Source organism: Tenebrio molitor, chromosome 4 (assembly GCF_963966145.1).
Source record: "Tenebrio molitor chromosome 4, icTenMoli1.1, whole genome shotgun sequence".
NCBI classification, from domain to species: domain Eukaryota; kingdom Metazoa; phylum Arthropoda; class Insecta; order Coleoptera; family Tenebrionidae; genus Tenebrio; species Tenebrio molitor.
The window spans coordinates 26232459-26254349 of record NC_091049.1 but is presented as its reverse complement, the minus strand read 5'-3'; the positions used below and the strand labels follow the sequence as shown (position 1 = coordinate 26254349).

The 21891-nt window shown below is 38.3% G+C and overlaps 4 protein-coding genes across 4 annotated transcripts; all 4 read left to right on the top strand.

Moving 5' to 3' along the window:
• Window positions 1-2658, top strand: dgt6 (dim gamma-tubulin 6). The gene is made up of 2 exons (XM_069045650.1): window positions 1-1416; window positions 1481-2658. Coding segments are annotated over exons 1-2 (1038 nt in total). The 5' UTR covers window positions 1-1415; the 3' UTR covers window positions 2518-2658.
• A 129-nt stretch (window positions 2659-2787) lies between these two features.
• On the top strand, window positions 2788-7291 carry LOC138129358 (uncharacterized). Its single transcript, XM_069045651.1, has 3 exons — window positions 2788-6095; window positions 6145-6477; window positions 6532-7291. Exons 1-3 carry the CDS (start codon window positions 6042-6044, stop codon window positions 6697-6699), a joined length of 555 nt encoding a protein of 184 aa, XP_068901752.1. The 5' UTR covers window positions 2788-6041; the 3' UTR covers window positions 6700-7291.
• Window positions 7292-18273: 10982 nt separating this feature from the next.
• On the top strand, window positions 18274-19486 carry LOC138129779 (uncharacterized). Its single transcript, XM_069046076.1, has 2 exons — window positions 18274-19206; window positions 19253-19486. Exons 1-2 carry the CDS (start codon window positions 18874-18876, stop codon window positions 19409-19411), a joined length of 492 nt encoding a protein of 163 aa, XP_068902177.1. The 5' UTR covers window positions 18274-18873; the 3' UTR covers window positions 19412-19486.
• An 803-nt stretch (window positions 19487-20289) lies between these two features.
• Window positions 20290-21402, top strand: LOC138129166 (uncharacterized). Its single transcript, XM_069045419.1, has one exon. The coding sequence runs from the start codon at window positions 20715-20717 to the stop codon at window positions 21204-21206; it is 492 nt and encodes a 163-aa protein (XP_068901520.1). The 5' UTR covers window positions 20290-20714; the 3' UTR covers window positions 21207-21402.
• Window positions 21403-21891: the final 489 nt, after the last annotated feature.

The following is a 21891-nucleotide window of genomic DNA, read 5'->3' as shown; positions in this document are numbered from 1 at the left end:
GACAAGAGTAGAAATAGATAGCCGAAGCCGACTCCAGCAGGTTCAATTGAATCTATGATTGAAAATAAGTGTCAGCGTCATCTACAGTGGCCGAAGAAAAGTTAAACCGAGAGTCGGTAAAAAATTGATTAGAGGCCTGTAATCGTGCTAAGCCGGGTAAATTGAAACCACGACCTGCTGTATAATAACCGACCTGTTCATTTCATTAAAAAAGCATTGCGAAAATGTTTCCGAGAAAGAGCCGATTTTCGCCGATGAGGGCGCCACAGTACAGGCGCTTCTAAAGAATAAAAATGCGGAAAAATATGTTTAGCCCTGATTTTAGACTTAAGTGAGTACAGTAAGTTCATATTTTCGTAAGATGAATAATATCCCCAAAAAGCGCCCGTACACTAGCGCTCTGCGGGGATCACTCAAATTACACTTTTGAACAGGCCGGTTATAATAAGGTCTATAATTCAAAACATGGATAAATAAAATGTTACTATATTTATTATAAAGCACGTAAGTATACAATTAATAGGAATCAAATTATTTTTGTCAACTGTATTTTGGGTTGCACTCTTTTTATGTGCAGAAAAGAAGCCCATAGAAAAACTTAATTGGAAAATATTTTTTTTATACCATAACAAAATATAAATTTAGAAATAGATATTTCCTAACAGACATTTAGTTATTTGCTTAAATATAGCAGTACAAGATGGGTGGATTAAATTACAGGCTTCATATTGTCTTTCTACAATGAGGACATTTTCCTCCAATAGAACCTTGCTGCACAATTTTTCCTTACACAAATTGCAAGAACTATTCTTTGCCACAAAATCTCTGGAACAGTCTTCTTCTTACAAATAGGCAAATCTGTGTTTCGGAAACGGTTTGGTGACATCACGAGGTACGCTTAGCGATTTGCAAAATATCGAAATGGTGATCCAACGTTCAACCAGAAAATCTTGAATTCGTACACCAAAGCACTTTAGAATAATTCCAAAGCAATAAATTTGGACTCATCTTTTAGATAAAACTCCGGACGATTAATAAGTCATTAAAACAAAAGTCTGGTCGTAGATTGAACCATCCGAATATGTGTATATGTTTTGTAAAAAAAAAGCAGTAAGATAAAACGTTTTGCAGTTTGCGAATAAGAAACAAGGCTCAGCTTTAACAAATTAAGAAGATTCCAAAGATTCACAAAGATGTATAGCGTGTAAAAACCCTGTTAGAATAAAAATTTCCAAAAGAAGTGTCAACAATTATTTCTACCCACTAAAACAACCACACGTAGTTATCTCTAACTTCTACAAAAAATAATTCACTTCATTTACTTGATTTGTGAGAAACTAAAACAATTTTAACTGGATTGAGACGAAGACTCTTGTGTAAACTTCTCCTTAAGCTTTCTTCTGGTTAGCAACAAAAGTAAGTATAAGTAAATGAAAATAAAAGAAAAATTGTTTTTTATAAATGATCACCTCAATTGTAGTGAGCAGATTGAACATAACAACCAAAGAACAAAAAAGATTTGAAGCGAACCTACATGATGAGCTACACAACAACATATTCCTTCTAACACAAGAGTACCCACCTACCAAAGAGTTCCAAGCCGTGTTCAAAAAGGACATGTTTGTGAAAAGCAACAGTGCCGCATTCCAACAAGTCACACATTACCTCTTCACACTCTTAGACCCCGACTTGACGAAGAAAAAGATCCCGCTTTGGCCGTTGTACGATTCCAAGAGCGAACGTGATTTCAGAAAGCAAGTTGCAGAAATGACAGACGCTATAAGAGTAAAATACCAACAAGTCGCCATCCCGCCCATAATGCCGTCACAACTGGTCTGCCCAGGTGGTTATAATTTTGCCAAATATGTGTTAAAACTGTCTATGTTAGTGATGTGCGAGCACCTGAAGAAAGATGTGGCAACAAAGGAGTCACAATTGTTATCACCGATCAGACCACACCCTAATCCGGTTGTTACGAACGCGATAGTGAGAAACTTGAAGTTGAAAACTGGGGCTGTGGAAGCTAGAGTGAAGCAAACGTGGCAAAACTTCCAAGAAGAGTTTGTAGCGGCAACCGCCGGAGCTGGGTCTTTGGTGCAGGATCTGGCGCGGCTTGAAGGAGAGTTGCGGGGTCTTAACCTGGAGCTCAAAGAATTGAAAATGTGTGCGAACCAAACAAGAAGAGTCGACGGTGAGGGCCTGGATGGATTGAGAGAAGAAATGGCGCATTTGGAGGGAATAAGGAATTTGTGCAGCATGTGTCGGGAATCGTTGACGTATCTAAACAACGATCGGCTGGAGTTGAAATTTAACAAGAACGAGTCGATTGCGAAGAGTTTTGGTTGCTTGAATGTGGTCGATGGTGAGGAACTGAATTTACACAATTTCTTCAGCGGCTTGACGGTTCTTCTTGCAAGTGGAGACTTCGACATGTCTGCTTCAAGTAACCAACTGAATGATATAATTAATTTTGTTTCGGAATTAACCGAAAAATACAACAAATTAATTAATAATTAAGTGGGTCGTGGAGTGTCTGGATGTCGAAGAAAAACAAAACTGTCGTAATGTCATTTCTTTTGTTTTCATTGTATGTATTATCAGTTAAATATTTTTGTCACTACCTATTAAATAATCATTAAAATACAGATTTTCAAAGTATCTGAAATTTCTTTCTTCTTGCTGAGGTGGACCACCTAGCGGAAATAAGTTCAATTATGCCGGTAAAGGAGAAATCTTTGCGTGGCCACCCAAGCTTGCCAACAACACGACTTGCTGTAGTACTGGGTGATTCAAAATGATTGTGGATAAGTGGGCAACTATGTAAGAAAATTTATGTGGCAACTGGATGGGTAGGACAGAGTTGACATTTCTTAGACAGTTCATAGTCGGGCAATTTTGAAAATTGTCAAATCAATGTGCAATGGCATAAAAAAAATGCACGCTTATGAAATGTCATACAAATGTCAACTCTACCCCACCCACACAGTTGCCACATACATTTTCGTACATAGTTGCCAAACTTATCATTTTGAATCACCCAATATATCCGGTCTGTTTAAAAGTGTACCCCATAGAGCGCTAGGAAACAGGCGCTTTTTGGGGATATTATTCATCTTAAGTTTGTGTCACCGAGAATTTGTCTTGTCCAAATGATCAGAGGAGGCAAGGGAGGCCGCGCCTCCCCTATAAAGTTAGCGAAATAATATTTAAAAATATAAATATTGTATAAAAAACAAAAAAACAATACAATAATTAAAATAAATCTACGTGATGCGTCTAATAACGATAATAATAAAGTACCTGTACAGGGTAATTCAAGTTTTACCGCCCGCACGATTAACCCTATTAAAAAATTAGTAAAAATTACGAAACTTTATACTTATATTCCTTTCATATAAGGCTTCAAACGTGTGCAATCAATTTTTCAATATCACTTTATTCAAGGCCATAAAATTTAAAAAATTGATTTTGACCAAAATAAAAAAATTAAAATCCGTGCACGCTCATAATTCACAATTAATTCAAAGAACATATTTATGAAATTCGCATCAAAAGAAAACAATTAGTTTTTGAATTATTCCAATTTTAATAAACACCGAAAAATGATCAAGATTTACAACTGCAATGTCATAAATAAATACATACTTCATTGTTGGGAAACATCTGTTGAGAACTTTTCCAGTAATTCTTTAGTCCCTTTAAGGTACCATAAATAACCCATGTCAACTTCTATTGTGGAAATGACCGCCCAATTTAATAATAAATCATAACTAAATTTTGCACTTTAATATCAAATTCCATTTATTTCAAAAACCGGTGATGCTTTCATGATTTCAATGACATCAAATTTTTCCTAAATGTTTCAATAGACTCTCAGTGAAAAATTACGTAAATTAATGTAGCGGTTATTGAATTAAAACGAAATACTGAATGTCACATTTTTAGGTTAGGTTGTTGGTTCTTAACCCGAGACAAGTTTCAACTGAGTTTTGCTCCCGCTGACGTTAATAATTTTACGATGTAATTCATTTTGAATCATCTCGTGTTTGTGCTGAATTTTTTATAAATTTACACCCCCCAAAAAAATACATTATTTACAGTGCATAAATAAATATCACATTTTGAGTGGCCTCCTCGAGCACAAACACCACGACCCGCCACTGTTTTCTGTGTTCTCCACAGTCCTGTCCTGTCAAATGATGAGGGATCTTCCATTTCCATAAGTACTCAGTTGTCCACGAGATTTTTCTGTCATAAACCTCGAGAACTATTCAGCTCGTGAAGATTTAGAACATTTTTCGTCGTAGGTAGATCGATTCTGCAAACCCTTTAGGCGACAACAAAATAAAATGAAAGAACTTTTTCTGTAGATTCAGGTTACAAAAAGCTTTGAATGAGGAAAAATCTTCAAACGATCAAGATTTTCTACAATAAATTTTGACAATAGTTTTGTTGATGAATAGGTATTCCGAAGATTTTTCTTTTGATGCAGATTCAACAGATGCGAAAGGATCTTTTAATTGTTCCCAAAATGCCTTTTACAAAAAATCCGAGAACCACATTCCTCGTTGAGACTTTTTAGATGTGTCTTCTAATGCAGACCTCTTGACATGATGACAAATCATCACAATCTGTACAAACATGAATTTAAAAGATGAAGAATATGCAAATGGGGGAAAAGCTTTTGTTGGTTTTATTAAATCGTGGAAAAGCTTGAACTCATTTAAATGCACCAACACCGTGCTTTTGAGGACTTGTTGCGTCATAATTCCGGTTGGTGCATAATTTTGTCCGACGAAACGTCCATTTTGTTTAAAATGAATTCACAATTCCGTCTGTCTATGTCGTTAAATATCAACCTTACAATGCAATTTCTATTAGTGTCTACTGCAAAAAACACCGCGTGCGGGAAATCGTTTTTCCTGCATTCCGCCGACAACCGGGAAATACCTATTTTGAGGCTATGAGTACAAAAAAAGCTCTTGTTGGTTTAGATGGTGGAAAAGCTTGAACTCATGCACCAACGCTGTGCGTTTGAGAAGCTATTGCGTCATAATTCCGGTTGCTGGCGTAGAAATGATCTTGTTACTTTTTGTCCCAGTATTGGAAAGTCGCAACAAAAAACACAAAAGCAGTCTTCATCGCATGAACCTTGTTGTAGTACTATTTTCTTTACTGCGTTTACCTCCTCACAACTTACAGTAAATGACAGATTCTTCGCTGTCTTCACCTTCTGACTGTTCCCCCCTTTCCGAATTCATTTTTTTCCAACGTCCAAACGCTTGTCATTTTTCAGCAGCTCTTGGAAGAGGTCTCATACAACAATTTACGGAACAAGAAGCAAGACCCGTCGAAAAGAAGAATCTGGAAGTAAATGGTTCAGATTTATCAAGACCATTTAGGACGTACATGTCGATTGTGGCTATCTGGAGTTGAGTATCGATCCGGGGAAGACGTAGATGTTGTACCACTCACTTGTTGAAGCAGATTGTGACTCTGCAGCTCTCCGTGGAAGTTCCTCAGTAACACCAACTGGAAAAAAATCTTTGCAACGGTACAATTCCGCTAATCTTGAAACCCTTCATGGTATTCTTTGTCATCCATACGGCTTGCTCAAATGTCATCGATGTGAACAGTGCAGTGCAAAGACAACCACTTCGAACCATTTTCAATCATTAGCAGTTCCAATGTCGAATTAAATCTTGCTGGATGGAACCTCTTACGGAGAAGTAAAAACATCAGATCTCATAATATTCTAGTACTTGTTGCCTAAAAGTGGAAGGATACATCTCGCAACCAAACGTTATCATCTTTCAATCTGTTTCTGTACTTTTGACAAATATCCTCACGTTATTTAATGTCACGGGTCTCAAACTCCAAAACATTTTATTTGATGACATCAACTCGATGCTATCAGATGGTACAACACCTCTTGATGCCCACGAAATCTCATAATTACGATCTAACTCGCTTTTAATTCGACCACATCATCCCAAAGTAATTGGAATCTCGTTCACAACCGACATTCCATCGGCCCAGAGATGATCAAGCTATTAATTTTGCTGACGGTTCTGAGCCGCGGTTGGTCAGCCTTCGTGAGTAAATCCCCAATTTTGGACCAAGTCCAACTGGAAACATTTTCAGATGAGAAACAAGTACACCGTGGAAGTGGAAAACGTGCAAATTTGTCCCGACAACGACAAACTCCCCGTACCGATCAGACACTTGAAATTTTCCCATTACAACCGCACCATCAAAGCTCTCAGTTACGACTTCGGCTACGACCGCCCCATCGATGAAAACATCGGGGGGAGTATGAAGGTGGAGAGATGGGGCGACGGCGGCTGGATCGAGATACCGTTCATAAATATGCAACAGAACGTGTGCAAGAGATTCGGAAGACTTTTCAAGGATTCGTGGGTGACCCTTCATAAAAACGCTGGGGTGGCGCATCCGGACCAGTGTCCTATCCCAGTGGTGGGACAAAAATAATAAAGGAAAAAGAAATGTTTTCATTTTGGTCAATTTTAGGGTAACTACTCGATAAAAAACTATCTGATCAACACGTCCGAATTGGGTAATGTAAATGTACCGTTCTGGAGCGGGCGATTTCGGATCACCACCAGTTTCACGGACGTCAGGACCAAGGAAATGATTCAGTGTTACATTTACATCGTCAAAGTTATTGAAGTATTGTAATAGCTCTGTTTTATTTGATCATAGATTAAAAGGGTAGATTGGGAACTTCTTGGAAAAGCTTAAGAGTTTTATGATTTGGCATGAAAGTTTGCTTACTCAGAGTCCGAGAAGAATTTAAGATTCTTAGAATATTTACTAGTAGTAAATAAAACTAACTATACAGGCTGATTGAGAAATAAGTTTGGAAAAAAAAGCGGTAATTGGTGAATGAAATGACATTACTTCATCAATACCAATTCAATTCGATGTAAATTAAAGTCACTAGATAATTATTTTATATTTTTTTAAATTAAATTAATGAAGCCAAAATAGACAAAATAGCACGTTATATTCATTTCATAGGACATGTTGTCGAACTCGTTCCTTTAGAGCACTCCTCGCTGTGCTCGTCGTGCCCTCTCGTTCAACAATAACTATCTATATGTTCGAAAAAAAAAAGTGGAGTATCCTTGACACAAAAGAATTCTGCGTAAATGACTTTTGGAGGTGAAATCAAAAGGATGGAAATTACCCTATATCCTTGTATTTTCAACGCCTATGAAAAGGAAAAATTTGTCCGAACTGCTTTGTAAATATTTCTATGGAAATGATCGAGAGGAGTAATGTTACGTTTGTGACTGACGGGCACATTTTACCTTTGATTATTATTGTTGTTAAACTACCAAGATGATCAGGTAATCACCTTTAACTCAGCAGCGTACTAGCAATTCTGACCAAGTTTTCAATCATTTGTATCTCGAAAACGAAAAAACTTTTATAAGATTTTTTTTTGTCTATGACTTCTTCTCATCATCACCAGTTACCATTTTTTTTTTTCAAACTTATTTTAGAATCACCCTGTATACTATTTTTGTTTCGAACAGTCTTTATGATTGACTTTAAAATCAAAGTGAGATTTTTGGTCGAAAATGCTGCCATCGGAATGCCCTTTGTCTATCTGTCAGGAAGTTGATGACATATTTTCATTTGAAAACTGAAACGTACTGATGTTTTATTTCGCTTTAATCCACCGATTTAATAGTTATTTATCTTACAAGTGTTGAAAACGATCCATTGCTTTACGAACGGTAATATGGCGCGAGACGCAGTCGAGCGCTGTATGTGAGTGAGTAAAGCAATGGAGTTTTCACAAGACCCCATACAATATTTTTTGTGCTGCCTTTTGTAATAAAACATATTACTTAAACAAAATTATGTTGGTAATCAATTTAGCACTAAATATATCAAATGTCAATCTGTCAGTGCTCGAATTTCAAATTCAAACGCAACTTTATATCTTGCAAGGTCACCAACCGAAATTTTTATAAATAAACCCCTAAACTTAAAATTAACACATTTTAGCATTTTTTAAATATTTACGAAGCACCTTTTGTTTTATAACATTAGAGACATAATTGTCTTTCAGTAATACTTGATTTGCCACAATTAGTTTATTTTTTCTTGCCTTAGATTTCTTGTTTGTTCATTGCAGCACTAGTGTTTTCTCATTTCCATTGTCGCACGCTAATCGTCCACTTAAAATGCCAATTGCAACTACGGCAGCACAAAAATAGTTATTTGTACAACTAGTTATGAAAGTCATACTTTTTTTGACGAATTTGCAGATTGATTAAAGACGACATAGCCCGAATGTAAAAAAGTGCCACTTTCACAACGATATCCAAAAATGCTATTTTGAGCACCGAATTTTGTGTGAGAAGTAAAAATAGCAGATCACATAATGTTCCAATACTTATTGCCTAAAATGGAAGGATGAATCTCGAAACCATACGTTATGATCTCTCATCTGTTTTTGTACTTTTGACAAATATCCTGGCATTATTTAATGTCGGCGGCCTCAAACTCCAAAACATTTTATTTGATGACATCAACTCGATGCTATCAGATGGTACAACCACCTCTTTACGCCCACGAAATCTCATAATTGCGATCTAACTCGCTTTTAATTCGACCACATCATCCCAAAATAATTGGAATCTCGTTCACAACCGACATTCCATCAGTCCAGAAATGATCAAACTATTAATTTTGGTGACGGTCCTGAGCCGTGGTTGGTCAGCTTTCGTGAGTAAATCCCCAATTTTGGACCAAGACCAACTGGAAACATTTTCAGATGAGAAACAAATTCACCGTGGACGTGGAGAACGTGCAAGTTTGTCCCGACAACGACAAACTCCCCATACCCATCAGAAACATGAAATTCTCCCATTACAACCGCACCCACAAGACCCTCAGTTACGACTTCGGTTACGACCGCCCCCTCGACGAAAATATCGGAGGTAGTTTGGAGGTGGCGAGATGGGGAGACGGCGGCTGGATCGAGACACCCTTCATACCTATGCAACAGAACGTGTGCAAGACCTTCGGAAGACTCTTCAGGGATTCGTGGGTGTCCTTGTATAAGAACGCGGGGGTGCCGCATCCGGATCGGTGTCCTATCCCGGCGGTGGGACAAAAATAATATAGGAATGAGAAATGTTTTGATTTTGATCAATTTTAGGGTAACTACTCGCTAAAAAACTATCTGATCACCATATCCGAATTGAATGTACCGTTCTGGAGCGGCCGCGTTCGGGTCATCACCAGTTTCAAGGACGTCAGAACGAAGCAAGTGATTCAGTGTTACATTTACATCGTCAAACTTACTGAAATAATTTAATTGCGCTGTTTTATTTGATCATAGATTAAAAAAGGGTGGATTGGGAAGTTTTTGGGAAAGCTTTTAAGAGTTTTATTATTTGGCATAAGAGTTTGCTTACTCAGAATCCGAGAAGAACTTAAGATTCCTTGGCAGCAAAATATTTTTTGGAATTCGTAAATATGCAGCACATGATAAGGGGGGATAATTTATTTAATCTAGGTAATTATAAATAATATGAGAAAGAGGAGCAAGAAATACGGGAGAGGAGAGGGGGAATGGAAAAAGAAAATCCAAAGACAAGGTGGAAGATGCAGAGGGAAAGAGACGGATGGAATGGATCGAAGAAAATTAATGGGGAGGATTGAACAGGAACAAACAAGGGGACGAAGAAGGGAAATGGACCTACGGAGGTAGCAGGGGGGAAACAATTACGGAATAGTGAACGAAGAAGCATGGGAAAGAGAATCGGACCATCTCTCGCTGGAAATAATTATAGAAGGAACTAACCACGAAGAAAGGGGAAAGGAGGAGCAAGGGAGGAACAGAAGAAGGTGATAATGAAAGTATGGGATGAACAAAGAGTGGAAGAATACAGGAGGAGACTAGAAAAAGCAATATTTGAGAAGCAGGACGTGGAGAAGATGGCGGCAGAGCTGAAAGAAGTAATCGAAAAAGCGACGACGAAAAAGGAGGTCACAGTAAGGGGATCAAAAGTGGCAGGAAGGAAAATGGGTGGTGGGCCAGAGAATGTGAGCAACTGCAGAAGGAAGCGGTAAAGGCGTTGAGAAAATGGAGGAGGAACAAAATAGACAGAAGCAGATTTCTAGAAGCGAAAAGAAGAAGCAGAGAAGGGAGAAGGACGAGAAAGAGATAAATGAAATAAGAACAGAGAGGGAGGTAAGGAAATACATAAACCGACAGAGAGGAAAAGGAATAAGTGAGCGAGGAAAAAACAATGCAAGAATGGGAAGGGTACTTCATAAAACTGCTGGAAGGGAGAAAGGAAGAAGGAAAGGCAGGAACACGCATGAAGGAGAAGTAGACGGCGCCGGAGGAAACATAAATCACAGCGGAAGAAGTGGAAAAACAGATAAGGAAGCTGAAAAAGAGAAAGGCACCGAGGAGGGACGGGGTACATGGAGAAGAGAGGGATTCCCGGTAGACTGGAGAGAGGGCGTAATCTGCCCTATAATCTATTTCAAAATCAAAAATCCACCAACAGTGCATTCCACCTCGAAAATTCATCCGACAACGTCGCCGACTTTTGTTTTTAGTGTGTCTGTAAGTGTCAGAAAAAAGTGGGGTTATGAGAGAAAACTGTTGGACAGTCGTTTAGGCTAAAATTAGTATATTAAAGAGAGTAGACTCTATCCTGGTTCCTAGGGGCGTTTGTCGATTGTTGATTGGCTGCACTGTTATTGTCAAAATTGTTAGATATGACTATGATATGACTGTTCTGTTGATATGACAGGTGACATTTCAAGAGTAGGTGCAAAATAAACACAATTATGGAAGAAAATAAGTTCAATTACAGTGTTCAACTACAAACTTATAACTTGTGGAAAAACTTTGCCATTTGTGCTGTAAATTTTCCGTAATGTGATTTGCTAGTGATGTTGAGCGAATGATTAGAAATTTTTTTATAATGAGGTTTGCAAGTTTACAGCAAGCTGGAATTATGATGTGGGAAGACATAGACAATACTATAGTGTATGTTGTCTCTGTAAGCTTATTGGAAAGTAAAACTTTTGTATGGCGATTAAATGTTTCTTCACATATTCGAATAAGTGTAAAAAAGCAGCTACTTGGAAAATGTAAACCTCCAAAATTTCGCTTTGAACTATATATCTGAACATTGTCGTCACAGTGATTGTTGTCCTCAGAATGAAGCTAATTAGCACATTTAGTACACATGCTCTTTTTAGGTAGGGAGTTGACTATTGAGCTTGCAATGTAGTGAAGAATATTTTCATTTGCTAGAGAAGAATTATGTTCAGTGTAGGTGGAGGAACAAGTAGGGAGTGTAAGTGATGATGTTGAAGGTGCATTCAAATTTGGAGGTTGTTTTATTTATTTTTTATTTCTTAAAACTTTGTCATTATTTGCATTTAAATTAAATTGCTCATTGTTAAAATATTTCAAGAGTGAAAATAAAATGTAAATTTTATGTTAACTATTTAGATTTGCTTGCATTTACTTCACAAAGTCTGTGGCAACTAGGCTGCCAATTCAATGGTTTCCCAATATTTTGGATCCACAATTGTCTGCGTGATGCATCGTTTGGGAACCGAAACATTTTAATACATACCTCTTTCTGATCTGGCAGAACAATAAGGTGCAATAAGGTGGCTCGGTGGCCGCATGGCTGTCGGAGAAAGTACTCCGAGGTCGCGGTCCCGATGCTAGTGGGTTCGAATCCCACCGAAGGGGGAGGATTTTTTCAAAGGAAGGAACCTCTGCCGGGCCATGGATGTGTGTGTATGTCTCCTCGGGGCTGACGGTAGGGTGGTGGAAGGAAGATCAACACTCTTTCGGCCACCACCGCGAGGTCAGCACGGGTTCGAGTCCCGTCGGGAAAAGGCGCCCATGGGTGTATAAATGTTGTTGTGTATGTCTGTGAATGTGAGGTGGAATGGGCGTGGGTGGCCGGGGAAAGTGCCCCAGAGCCCCGTCGCATCACCTGAGAAAGGCAAAAGGAAATTGTAATGGAAAAAGCGGCCGACCGAAAGGTACCGTAAAAAGCCGTATGGCTAAAAACGGGAATGGCAATAAAAAAAAAAAAAAAAAATAAGGTGCCGTGCAACCAACCATTTTAAGAAATTTTTCTGTTTTGAATTTGGCGCTTGACCGAACTGACGGATATTTGAAGCTTGATAGTAAACAGTAGATGCTGCCAACAGAAAATGTAACTCTCAAAAACTCCCCTAGGAACCAGGATCGAGCCTACTTTCCCTTATATACCACTCTAGTTTAGGCCGTAGTTCGTCGTGTTTTTTTATTCTCATTTTATTATTTCACTCAAAAAGGATGATACGGTAACTAAAACCTTTTTGTACATAATAATTATTTTGTGTTTCGCAAATAAACTCAACAGTTCAATGTCAAGCCAACTCAAAAAAATTAAACTTTTTCTAGGGATTTCTTTTTTTCTGCCAACATAATTCAACAGGTGGTGGATTTTTGATTTTGAAACAGATTATATTTATAAAAAGGGAGAGAAAAACAGAGCGGACTTCAAGATGGACACAGAGAAAATCTTTGCGTGTATGAGAGAGAGAGGGATAAGGGAATGGCTGGTGCGGAAGGTCAAGGAGATATACGCGACAACAAAGAGCAAGGTGAAGGTGGGAGAGAAAGAGGGTGAATGGTGTGAGACGATAAAGGGAGTGAGACAGGGCGAGAGAGACAGAGACACGGACAAGCAAGAGAGAAGGGAGAGAATCAGAGAATCCAAGACAATAGGGAGTATGAGAGGATGTTCCGGAATACCTGGAGAGAGAGCGCGAAAGAGAGAAAAATGATGGCGAGATTTAGATGCAGGAACGAGGAGAGAGAGAGAGAACAGGTATTAAACGGAAGAAGAAGAAGGTGCGAGCCGTGGAGCGGATGCGGCGAAATGAGAGAGAGGGAGGGAAAGGAGCGGCGAGAAATACTAAACTAAAAAGGAAGGGAGATAGGATGGATGAAAGAGATATGGAAAACGAGAGAAAGGATAGAGAAAGAGAAGGGTGGGGATAGGAAGTAACAAAAGTTATTTTTGGAAAATTTTTGGAATTGCCATTTTATGTGCATTTCTGTTTATGTATATAGAGTTCAAATGGAAGGAATCTGAAAGCCCGTAGGGCAAAATAAAGCATTACTATATTTCATTACTTATTCTGGGATAATTGTTGTTTACAATTACAGTAAACGTCTGAAAACTTTGCTGAAATCGAAAAGTTGTTTTCTAGGTTAACAACAGCACATCGTTGATGTTTCTTTGACATTTTCGAGAAAAATTTGCTTGCCAGTGGCATCGCGTTTTCGAATGTAAAATGTTGCTCTTGTCTATTTTATACATTTCCTTGATTATCATATACCTAACGATAATAAAATGCACAATTATAATTCCAACGTCTAAAATTCATGAAATGAAGGCTAGGTGGTTGTCGATCTTGTAGTGACCCAGTTTAAAATTTAAATTTTCATTCCCGGTACCGCCACGAGAGCGCGCCAAATGTAAAGGTACTAGCGGTTAGACTAGGGATGGGGTTGGCAATCCTGGGGAGTTGGCAACTCGGGGAGAGCGGAAATATAGCGGGGGTGAAGCGGTCTCTCGCGCGGGTGGTTGAAGGGGGTAGGTCACTTTTTGGTTGGTTTTTTCGAAAGGAACACACCGTGCGAAGAGCGAGCCATATTCCAAAATTTGTAAGTTAAATCTGAATCAATTGCACTACCGTCCCGAGTAGATATTTTGGGTCCCCGTGAGGAATCCGACGTTTTAATTCAGCCCGGGTAATTTGTCCCACGTTTGTTCCCTTTTTGTGTGTTTTTTTTTTTGGTACCAGGACCACGTGGTAAGGGTATGTTGTAAATATCATTTTGTTGCATGCTGTTTCTTTCGAGAAGCGCCCATTTGTTAATTTTAAGCGTTATCCTTAAGTTTTCCACGGGAGGTTCATTTTCTTTAACAATCTGGTTATTTCAAAAATTAGTAGCCGCAGGCGTCCATTTTGTTTTGCTTTGACTAACATTTTCTAACGGCACTCGACCAGCCAGCGATTATTGTATTCGTTATTTATGTTGCTTACCGATATTTGTGCCATTTAAAGCGTTTTTATTTTATCATTATTTAACTTTGCGCTTTGTTCTCTTTTATTTGCTCATCGTTTAATGTTACGCTTTGTTCGATTGAATTAAACTCGGGTTTTTCTTTGTGTTGTTGCTAGATTTCGGAAAAGTTAAAGTAAAATGTTGTAAGTGCGCCCCTATGGGAGCTAGGAAACAATCAGGAAGTCGTGGGGTTGTTTAGTAAATTTCTGTGGAAGCTACGGTTATTTAGAGCCGTTAGCGGGGGCGGACCTAAGTCTTTGCGGAAGCGGCGTCGGGACGTTTTCGTGAGGCTTCCGTCGAGGTTATAGAGACTTCGGGGTTTTGTCGGGAAACGGTTGGTTGGGGACGGCGGGCCTAGGTCTTTGCGGCTGCGGTCCAGGAATGCTAATCGTACGACCCCGAAACGCTCTGTCACTCTTGCTTAGTCGGTGAAATAGTCTGACGTTCCTTAATACCCCGAATATCTATAAACGTCGCTTGATCTCAAGATGATTCAGATTATTCTTCTGAGTCCCCTCGCGGCCGAAAGTTTGTTACCTCCAGCTCTAGACTCCCGTTGGCGTACCTTGGCCGCGTAGTTCCGAATTAAACATTGCTTTTGTCATTAATCGAATTGTAAAATATGAGTAGTACCTGGGATACGGTTTTTGAAGAGGGTTTTTTATCCGTCCCTGTCTGTAATAACTACATTATAATTTATTTATTTGTTTTGCAAATTCTAACCTGCCATTTTGTCTGTCATGTACCCGTTTTCTGTTGTTTTAAATGTTGCTGCATTCATCTTGTCGTTTATCTTTGTAATGTACTCAACTAGTTAATTTCTTGTACTTCGTTAAACAAAGTTATTACAGGCATTTTTAATAAAAGGTATTTTGCGTCCCTCACATGTGTGTTTTATTTGCGGTACTCTTCCAACTGGAACCCCCATCGTTTGTATTCCGAACCTTTTCCGCCAAAAAAAAAACACAACGTAGGGCTCCTCCGCTTCGATGACGATCACGACCACATTTGTTACCGTTTTGCGCAGGTTCGAATATTTACAATCTTTTTGGAACAACAAAAATTCTTTGGACAAGCTTTCCAATCTACTGTGAATAACTCAAAAGGGTGCAATTACAATATTTCAGTGACTTTAATGACATACGACGAACACTGAATCACTTCCTTCGTCCTGACGTCTTTGAAACTGGTCATGATCCGGAAACGACCGCTCCAGAACGGCAAATTAAATTGGGTCCGATTGATCAGATAGTTTTTTATCGAGTAATTACCCTAAAATCGATCAAAATGAAAACGTTTCTATTTCCCTTATTTATTTCGGTCCCACCGCCGGGATTGGACACCGATCCGGATGCGCCACCCCCGCATTCTCATGGAAGGTCACCCAAGACTCCGTGAAGTACCTTCCGAAGGTCTTGCACACGTTCTGTTGCATACTTAGGAACGGCATCTCGATCCAGCCGCCGTCGCCCCATCTCGCCGCCTCCACACTACCGCCGATGTTCTCGTCGATGGGGCGGTCGTAGCCGAAGTCGTAACTGAGAGTTTTGTGGGTGCGGTTGTAATGGGAGAATTTCAAGTGTCTGATGGGTATGGGGAGTTTATCGTTGTCGGGACAAACTTGCACGTTCTCCACGTCCACGGTGAATTTGTTTCTCATCTGAAAATGTTTCCCGTTGGTCTTGGTCCAAAATCGGGGATTTACTCACGAAGGCTGACCAACCGCGGCTCAGGACCGTCACCAAAATCAACAGTTTGATCATTTCTGGACCGATGGAATGTCGGTTGCGAACGAGATTTGAATTATTTTCGGATGATGTGATCCAATTAAAAACGATTTAGATCGCAATTATGAGATTTTGTGGCCGTTATGAGGTGTTTATACCATCTGATAGCATCGAGTGGATGTCATCAACTAAAATGTTTGGGGTTTAAGACCTAAACATTAAATAATGTGAGGATATTTGGAAAAAGTACAAAAACAGATTGAGAGATAACATTTTAGGCAATCAATACTAAAATATTATGTGATCTGCTGTTTTTACTTCTCCGTAAGAGATTCCATCCAGCAACATTGGAGCTGCTAATGATGGAAATGGTTCGGAGTGGCTGTCTTTGCACTTCACTGTTCACATCGATGACATGTGAGCAGGCCGTATGGAAGACAAATAATACCATGAAGGGTTTCAAGATTAGCGGAATTGAACCGCTGCAAAGATTTTTTTCCAGTTGGTATTATAGAGCAACTTCCCCGGAGAGCTACAGAGTCACAATCTACTTCAACAAGTGAACGGTCCAACATCTAACGTCTTCTAAATCTTCAGGAGCTGAATGGTCCTCGAGGTTTATGACAGATTAATTCCCATATACATCAAACGTGGGTGTTCAGCCAATCAGAGCGCTTGCTTTCATCCAATCAAAAATGTTTACCGCGGTTAAAATGTCCTGCTACTCTGTCATTTGTCAAATGTGATTAAAATTGCATGCTACTCCTGTCAGATTTTCAAATTGTTTTCAATAATTGTGTTTTTAATAACTGTAAGTATTATAAATAAATAATTAACGTTAAAGATTGTATTCTGCAATTAATCTTGCCAAAAATAACACGACCTAATGTTTTATATCTGATAAATTTCCCAATTTTCACTTAAACATTTTTGCTTTACACAATTTTACGAGTTGATATTTGGGCATTTATATCCCAAGGTTAAACCTTCGAGCTAAAGCTCTCTGGCCTAACCAGAATAAAAATGACCAAAATCAACTCGTAAAATTGTCAAAGCAAAAAGTTTTCCTGAAATTGAAAAATTTATCCCATAAAAAAGTTAGATCTTATTATTTTACCTTGGAAAATTCTTGTGAACAACTGAGAGATCTTTCAATTCTTATAGAAATGGTAGATCCTTCATCATTTGACAAGACAATCCCTGGCAAGTGGAGAACACAGAAACAGTGACGGCTCGTGGTGTTTATTCGAAAGGGTCAGTCAAAATGTGATACTTATTTATACACAATAAATAATGCGGTTTTTTAAGGGGTGTAAATTTATAAAAAATTCAGCACAAATACTGTGTTTCAAAATGAATTACATCGTAAAATTATTATTAATCTCCAAAATTAAATTACACATTACCTATATTATTACTATTTTTAAACATTTGTATATTATTGTATATATAATAGTACAAAATGTAGTGATGGATAAATGACCGGTCATTTATTTTTGGTCAAAGTTGACCGGTCCTTGATCGGTCAATGACCAGTCATTATTGGTCAAAAAGTAGGAACTAGTTAAACATCACAAAATGATTCTTTCAATGTCAAGGATTATTTTAATACCAAATAATGGTTCTTAATTCCATTTTTTATAATATTTATTGATCGATAAATTATTGTTCTAAAATTGTGTAAGTGAGGTTAAGTTTGAATTGTTTGAAGTTATACTTTGTTTTTCTTTATCATATTTGCTTGAATTTGAACTTTTTGTTAATTTAAAACGCTTTAAAACTTTCAACACAACTGTGTGTGTGTATTTTCAGTTTTTTAGTTTCTTTTAAAATACTTAAATATTCCTTAGAATTTAAAAAAAAGGATGCAAGTATTTTATGAAAATAAAAATATATTGTATGTCATGTTAAGAAGACACTAAAACGATTGAAAAACAAAAACCACTTCTTCCTAATAGATAAAAAGCTTAATCGCTTTTCACAATGATCTTTAGTGAAGTTTTAGATGTTTCATTGTCATAATTTACTTATTTATTGTCATAATCCATTTCTTCATTGTCAGCAGCTACGTAAATGAAATCAGACAACCCAACATAACCTCATCTCATCAGTCAAACAGTCATCATATCCTATAATCTTCAACATTATAAGCGGGAAATTTAAATTTTAAAAATGACTGGTCAAATTCGTCAAGTCATTGACAATTATTGACCGGTCAAATGGGTCATTGACCAAGTCAATTACCGGACCTCACAACACTAACAAAATGCAACTACTCTAATAAAATGTACTGGGTAGGGTTCTTTCTTTTGCTACGTGGAAAAAGATACCCCATGGTCACATATTATTAGTAATGGAAAAGAAGAAGTTGAAGAAGACCTACGAGACTGGCTTTGAAACAATGAAGTTTTGAGGTGCGACGGGTTACGACAAAAGAAGACCTAAGTGGTACCACAACAAAAAGTGAAATGAACCAAAGATGGTAATCTCATAGTAAAGAAGTCGACGAAGAAAGGAGTACAATTGAGTCATTAAAAAGAAAAGGCCGAAAGTATACTCAAAGTGCAACACCAAGGTCAGAATTTGTCTGAGACCTTCAAAAATCGGAAGGAAGGTGAAATGGTATCACAACGAAGAGCAAAGTAAACCACAGAACGGTGTAAGATGCATAACTTTATAGTAAAGAAAACGACGAAGAAAGTAAAGCACAAGTGTATCATCAAGAAGCTAAAAACCAAAACTCTGCTTCGTGTTAGTACTTTATTATTTTCGTATTTTCATCACAAATGGCAGTAATTAGAATCTGATTATCGTGGAAAAGATCGTATCACACGGCATTTACTGTCATTACAACAAATCTACCATTGGTATCACAAAGAGTCAAGATGTTAAAACAAGTCGCGTTCCTCTTTGTGGCTCTATTTATAAACCACACCTTCACAGCTTTCGTAAGTTTGATCGGTTAGAATCCGCCATCTTAGACACCCTTTCCAGATGAGAAACAAATATGTGGTTGAAGTGGAGAAGGTAGAACCTTGCCCCAACAATGCCCAAATCGGCTACCCCATCAGAAACCTAAAACTTCTGCGCTACAACCGCACCCACAAAACTCTCAGCTACGACTTCACCTATGCTGAAGATCTAGACGAGAACGTTGGCGGCAGTGTCGTGGTAGAAAGATGGGGCGGCGGTGGATGGATAACTATACCTTTCATGGGTTTCCAGCCCAATATGTGTCACCGTGCTCTACAATACTTCAAGTCGTTGTGGGTCAACTTCCATAAGATTGTAGGGGTTCGTCATCCTGATCGTTGTCCAGTTCCTGCGGTTGGTATGATTGGTTTTTATTTTCTTTTGAAAAATGTACTCTTAGGGTAACTACACTGTGAAGAACTACGTAGTGGATGCCACCGAGATTTCTGTGCCCTTCTGGAGTGGTCGCTTTCGCTTTACAACAACCTTTCAACTAGTTGACACCAAGCGAGTGATTTATTGTTGCATTTATATTATCAAAATAACAGAGGTGTTTTAAAAATAAAGTTGCTCTAAATAACAAGACGCCATTAGAGAAACCATTTTGTTTTTGTTACCTCCAAAATTAATATAAATTTAGAGTTGTCTATTAAAAAAAAAAATACAAATTATTATTATTATTATTACCACCAACCAAGAACGCAACCACAATAGCACCATGATTTATCAATCTATTAGGTTAACATTTTAGCATAATAATCTTCACTTGTTTTTCTTTTCTTCTCCTTCAGCTCAGATTTTAACTCAATATAATTTTAATTTCTTTTGTACATCATTTGTGAGGTGGCTTTTAGATGCTCTGCGCCTAGACTCAGCTAATAGACTACAGACCAAGCAAATCTTCAGACTCAAGAAAAAATAAACAAATAGAGTGGTTTTAGAAGTTCAGCTTTGGTGAATAATAGATGAAGCACATTATTATTTTAGAAACTGTGTCGTTTGAGTCAACAGAAGCTTTTTCTCTATTTGCAAATTTTTCACTCTTCATTATGAGGCAAATGAAAGATTCTTTCGCATCTGTAGAATTTGCATGAGAAAAACCTTCTCACTCGTCAACTAAACCATCTTCAAAATTTAAACCAGAAACATTTAAAGACAATTGAATGGTTCTTCAGTATACAGATATATCCATGTATGTAGATCTGTGATAAATGAAGACCACGGAGAATCTTGACTGTGTGAATATCATCTTCTGCTAAATCTCTAACACTGCTATCGTCAATAGAGTCTACAGGAGCTGTACAAGACAAAAAATCTTCAAAATCTTCACGAGCTGAATAGTCCTCAGGGTATATTATCAGAAGAATCTTTTGGACAACTGAGAAATCTTCCAGATTGCCATCTGACACTTCTGTACATTCCATCTGGTGATTTTTTATGCTCTTTTATCATTTAGACCAACAGAATCTTAATATTCTAAATAATTTATGAGAAAAACTTCTTTGACTTTGACACTATAGCAATAAAAATTTGCCAACAAATCAATTTTCGTTAGTTATAATTTTTTTATATCCAACAATCTGCATTGCAAACGAAATTTTATCCGATTGAGATCAAGATAGTATATTTTGTTCGGCACATTCTAATTGTCTTCACACAATACACCACCAACACTATAATTTAATTAATTATAATGGAAACCACTCTACCATCATGGTAATCACTATTTGTCCAAAAAAGTTCCACCAGAACCGTCGAAATGCCCACACCGCACTTGCTCATCCTCTGCTTGGTCCACTCAACCCTCGGCGCTTTCGTAAGTCACCCCCAGCCCACTCCCCCCACTGAAACAACCCTTTCAGATGAAACACAAGTACACCGTCGACATGGAAGCGGGATACTTGTGCCCCGACAACGACCAACTCGAAGTGCCCATACGACTTTTCCGCGTGGACCGCATCAACCGCACCCATCGCGCCATGAGCATAGATTACACCTACGCCCACCCCCTAGACGAAACCGCCGAAGCTACAATCCTGATCGAGAGGTGGGGCGACGGAGGGTGGCTCAACATGCCGTCGTTGCCGTGGCAGCAGGACCCCTGCAATTACGGAATGATGACAGGGAAGGAGGCCATGATCAGGATGGGGAAAGCTATGGGGTTGAAGCACCCCGATCGGTGTCCCATTCCGGCGGGGAACTACTCGATCAAGAACTACCCCCTCAATTTGAACTACGAGATTCCGTTCTGGAGCGGGAGGTTCAGGTCGACGTTGGTACTGAGGAGGATCGCCACGAAGAAGAAGTTCTTCTGTGCGATGTCTATACTGAATGTTGTGGAGAAGTTCGATTGATTTTGAATTTGGAGAAGACGTAGATTTTCCGTAGAGCTTATTTTAGAGATTGGTAATGAAGGTAATAAATTTGTGAGGGAATAGTTAAAACTTATGTTGTTTAGTGTCCTGAAGATGTCAACTTCGCCAATGAAAGAAGGACTAGATGGACTACAAGACTATTGGGTGATTCAAAATGATTGTGGCCAAGTATGGCAACTATAGTATAATTCAGAATAAGTGGCATCGCGGTAGGCGTTGATTCTCTAAAGTGAGCTCTATGTTATGTCAAAAAATTTAGTAAACATGTGAAACCATCATTACTTTATTCTGAGGTTATGCGTTACATAATTTTGACATGGTTTTCACACACAGCAGAGATAACCCCCAGACAAATAATACACTTTTCATAAATGAAACAAGGAAATTCCAAATACTTATAACAAGAAAATAAACACAAAACGATTCCAATGATAATATCAAGGCCAAATTAAAAGCGAAGGTTACCAACAGCATCGAAACTAGGGTATTATTAGGAAGGGTCTTGCTGCCAACGTAAATTTGAATTTCCAACACCTACCGCGATGCCACTTATTCTGAATTATAATATATGTACGAAAATTTATGTGGCAACTGTGTGGATGAAGTAGAGTTGTCATTTGTATGACATTTCATAAGCGTGCATGTGATTCTTTTGATATCATTA

Coding starts and splice junctions, on each gene's coding strand:
- LOC138129358 (XM_069045651.1), top strand. CDS start 6,042: ATGATCAAGCTATTAATTTTGCTGACGGTTCTGAGCCGCGGTTGGTCA. Junction 6,096..6,144: donor GCCGCGGTTGGTCAGCCTTC/GTGAGTAAATCC, acceptor AAACATTTTCAG/ATGAGAAACAAGTACACCGT. Junction 6,478..6,531: donor ACCAGTGTCCTATCCCAGTG/GTGGGACAAAAA, acceptor GGTCAATTTTAG/GGTAACTACTCGATAAAAAA.
- LOC138129779 (XM_069046076.1), top strand. CDS start 18,874: ATGAGAAACAAATATGTGGTTGAAGTGGAGAAGGTAGAACCTTGCCCC. Junction 19,207..19,252: donor ATCGTTGTCCAGTTCCTGCG/GTTGGTATGATT, acceptor ATGTACTCTTAG/GGTAACTACACTGTGAAGAA.
- LOC138129166 (XM_069045419.1), top strand. CDS start 20,715: ATGAAACACAAGTACACCGTCGACATGGAAGCGGGATACTTGTGCCCC.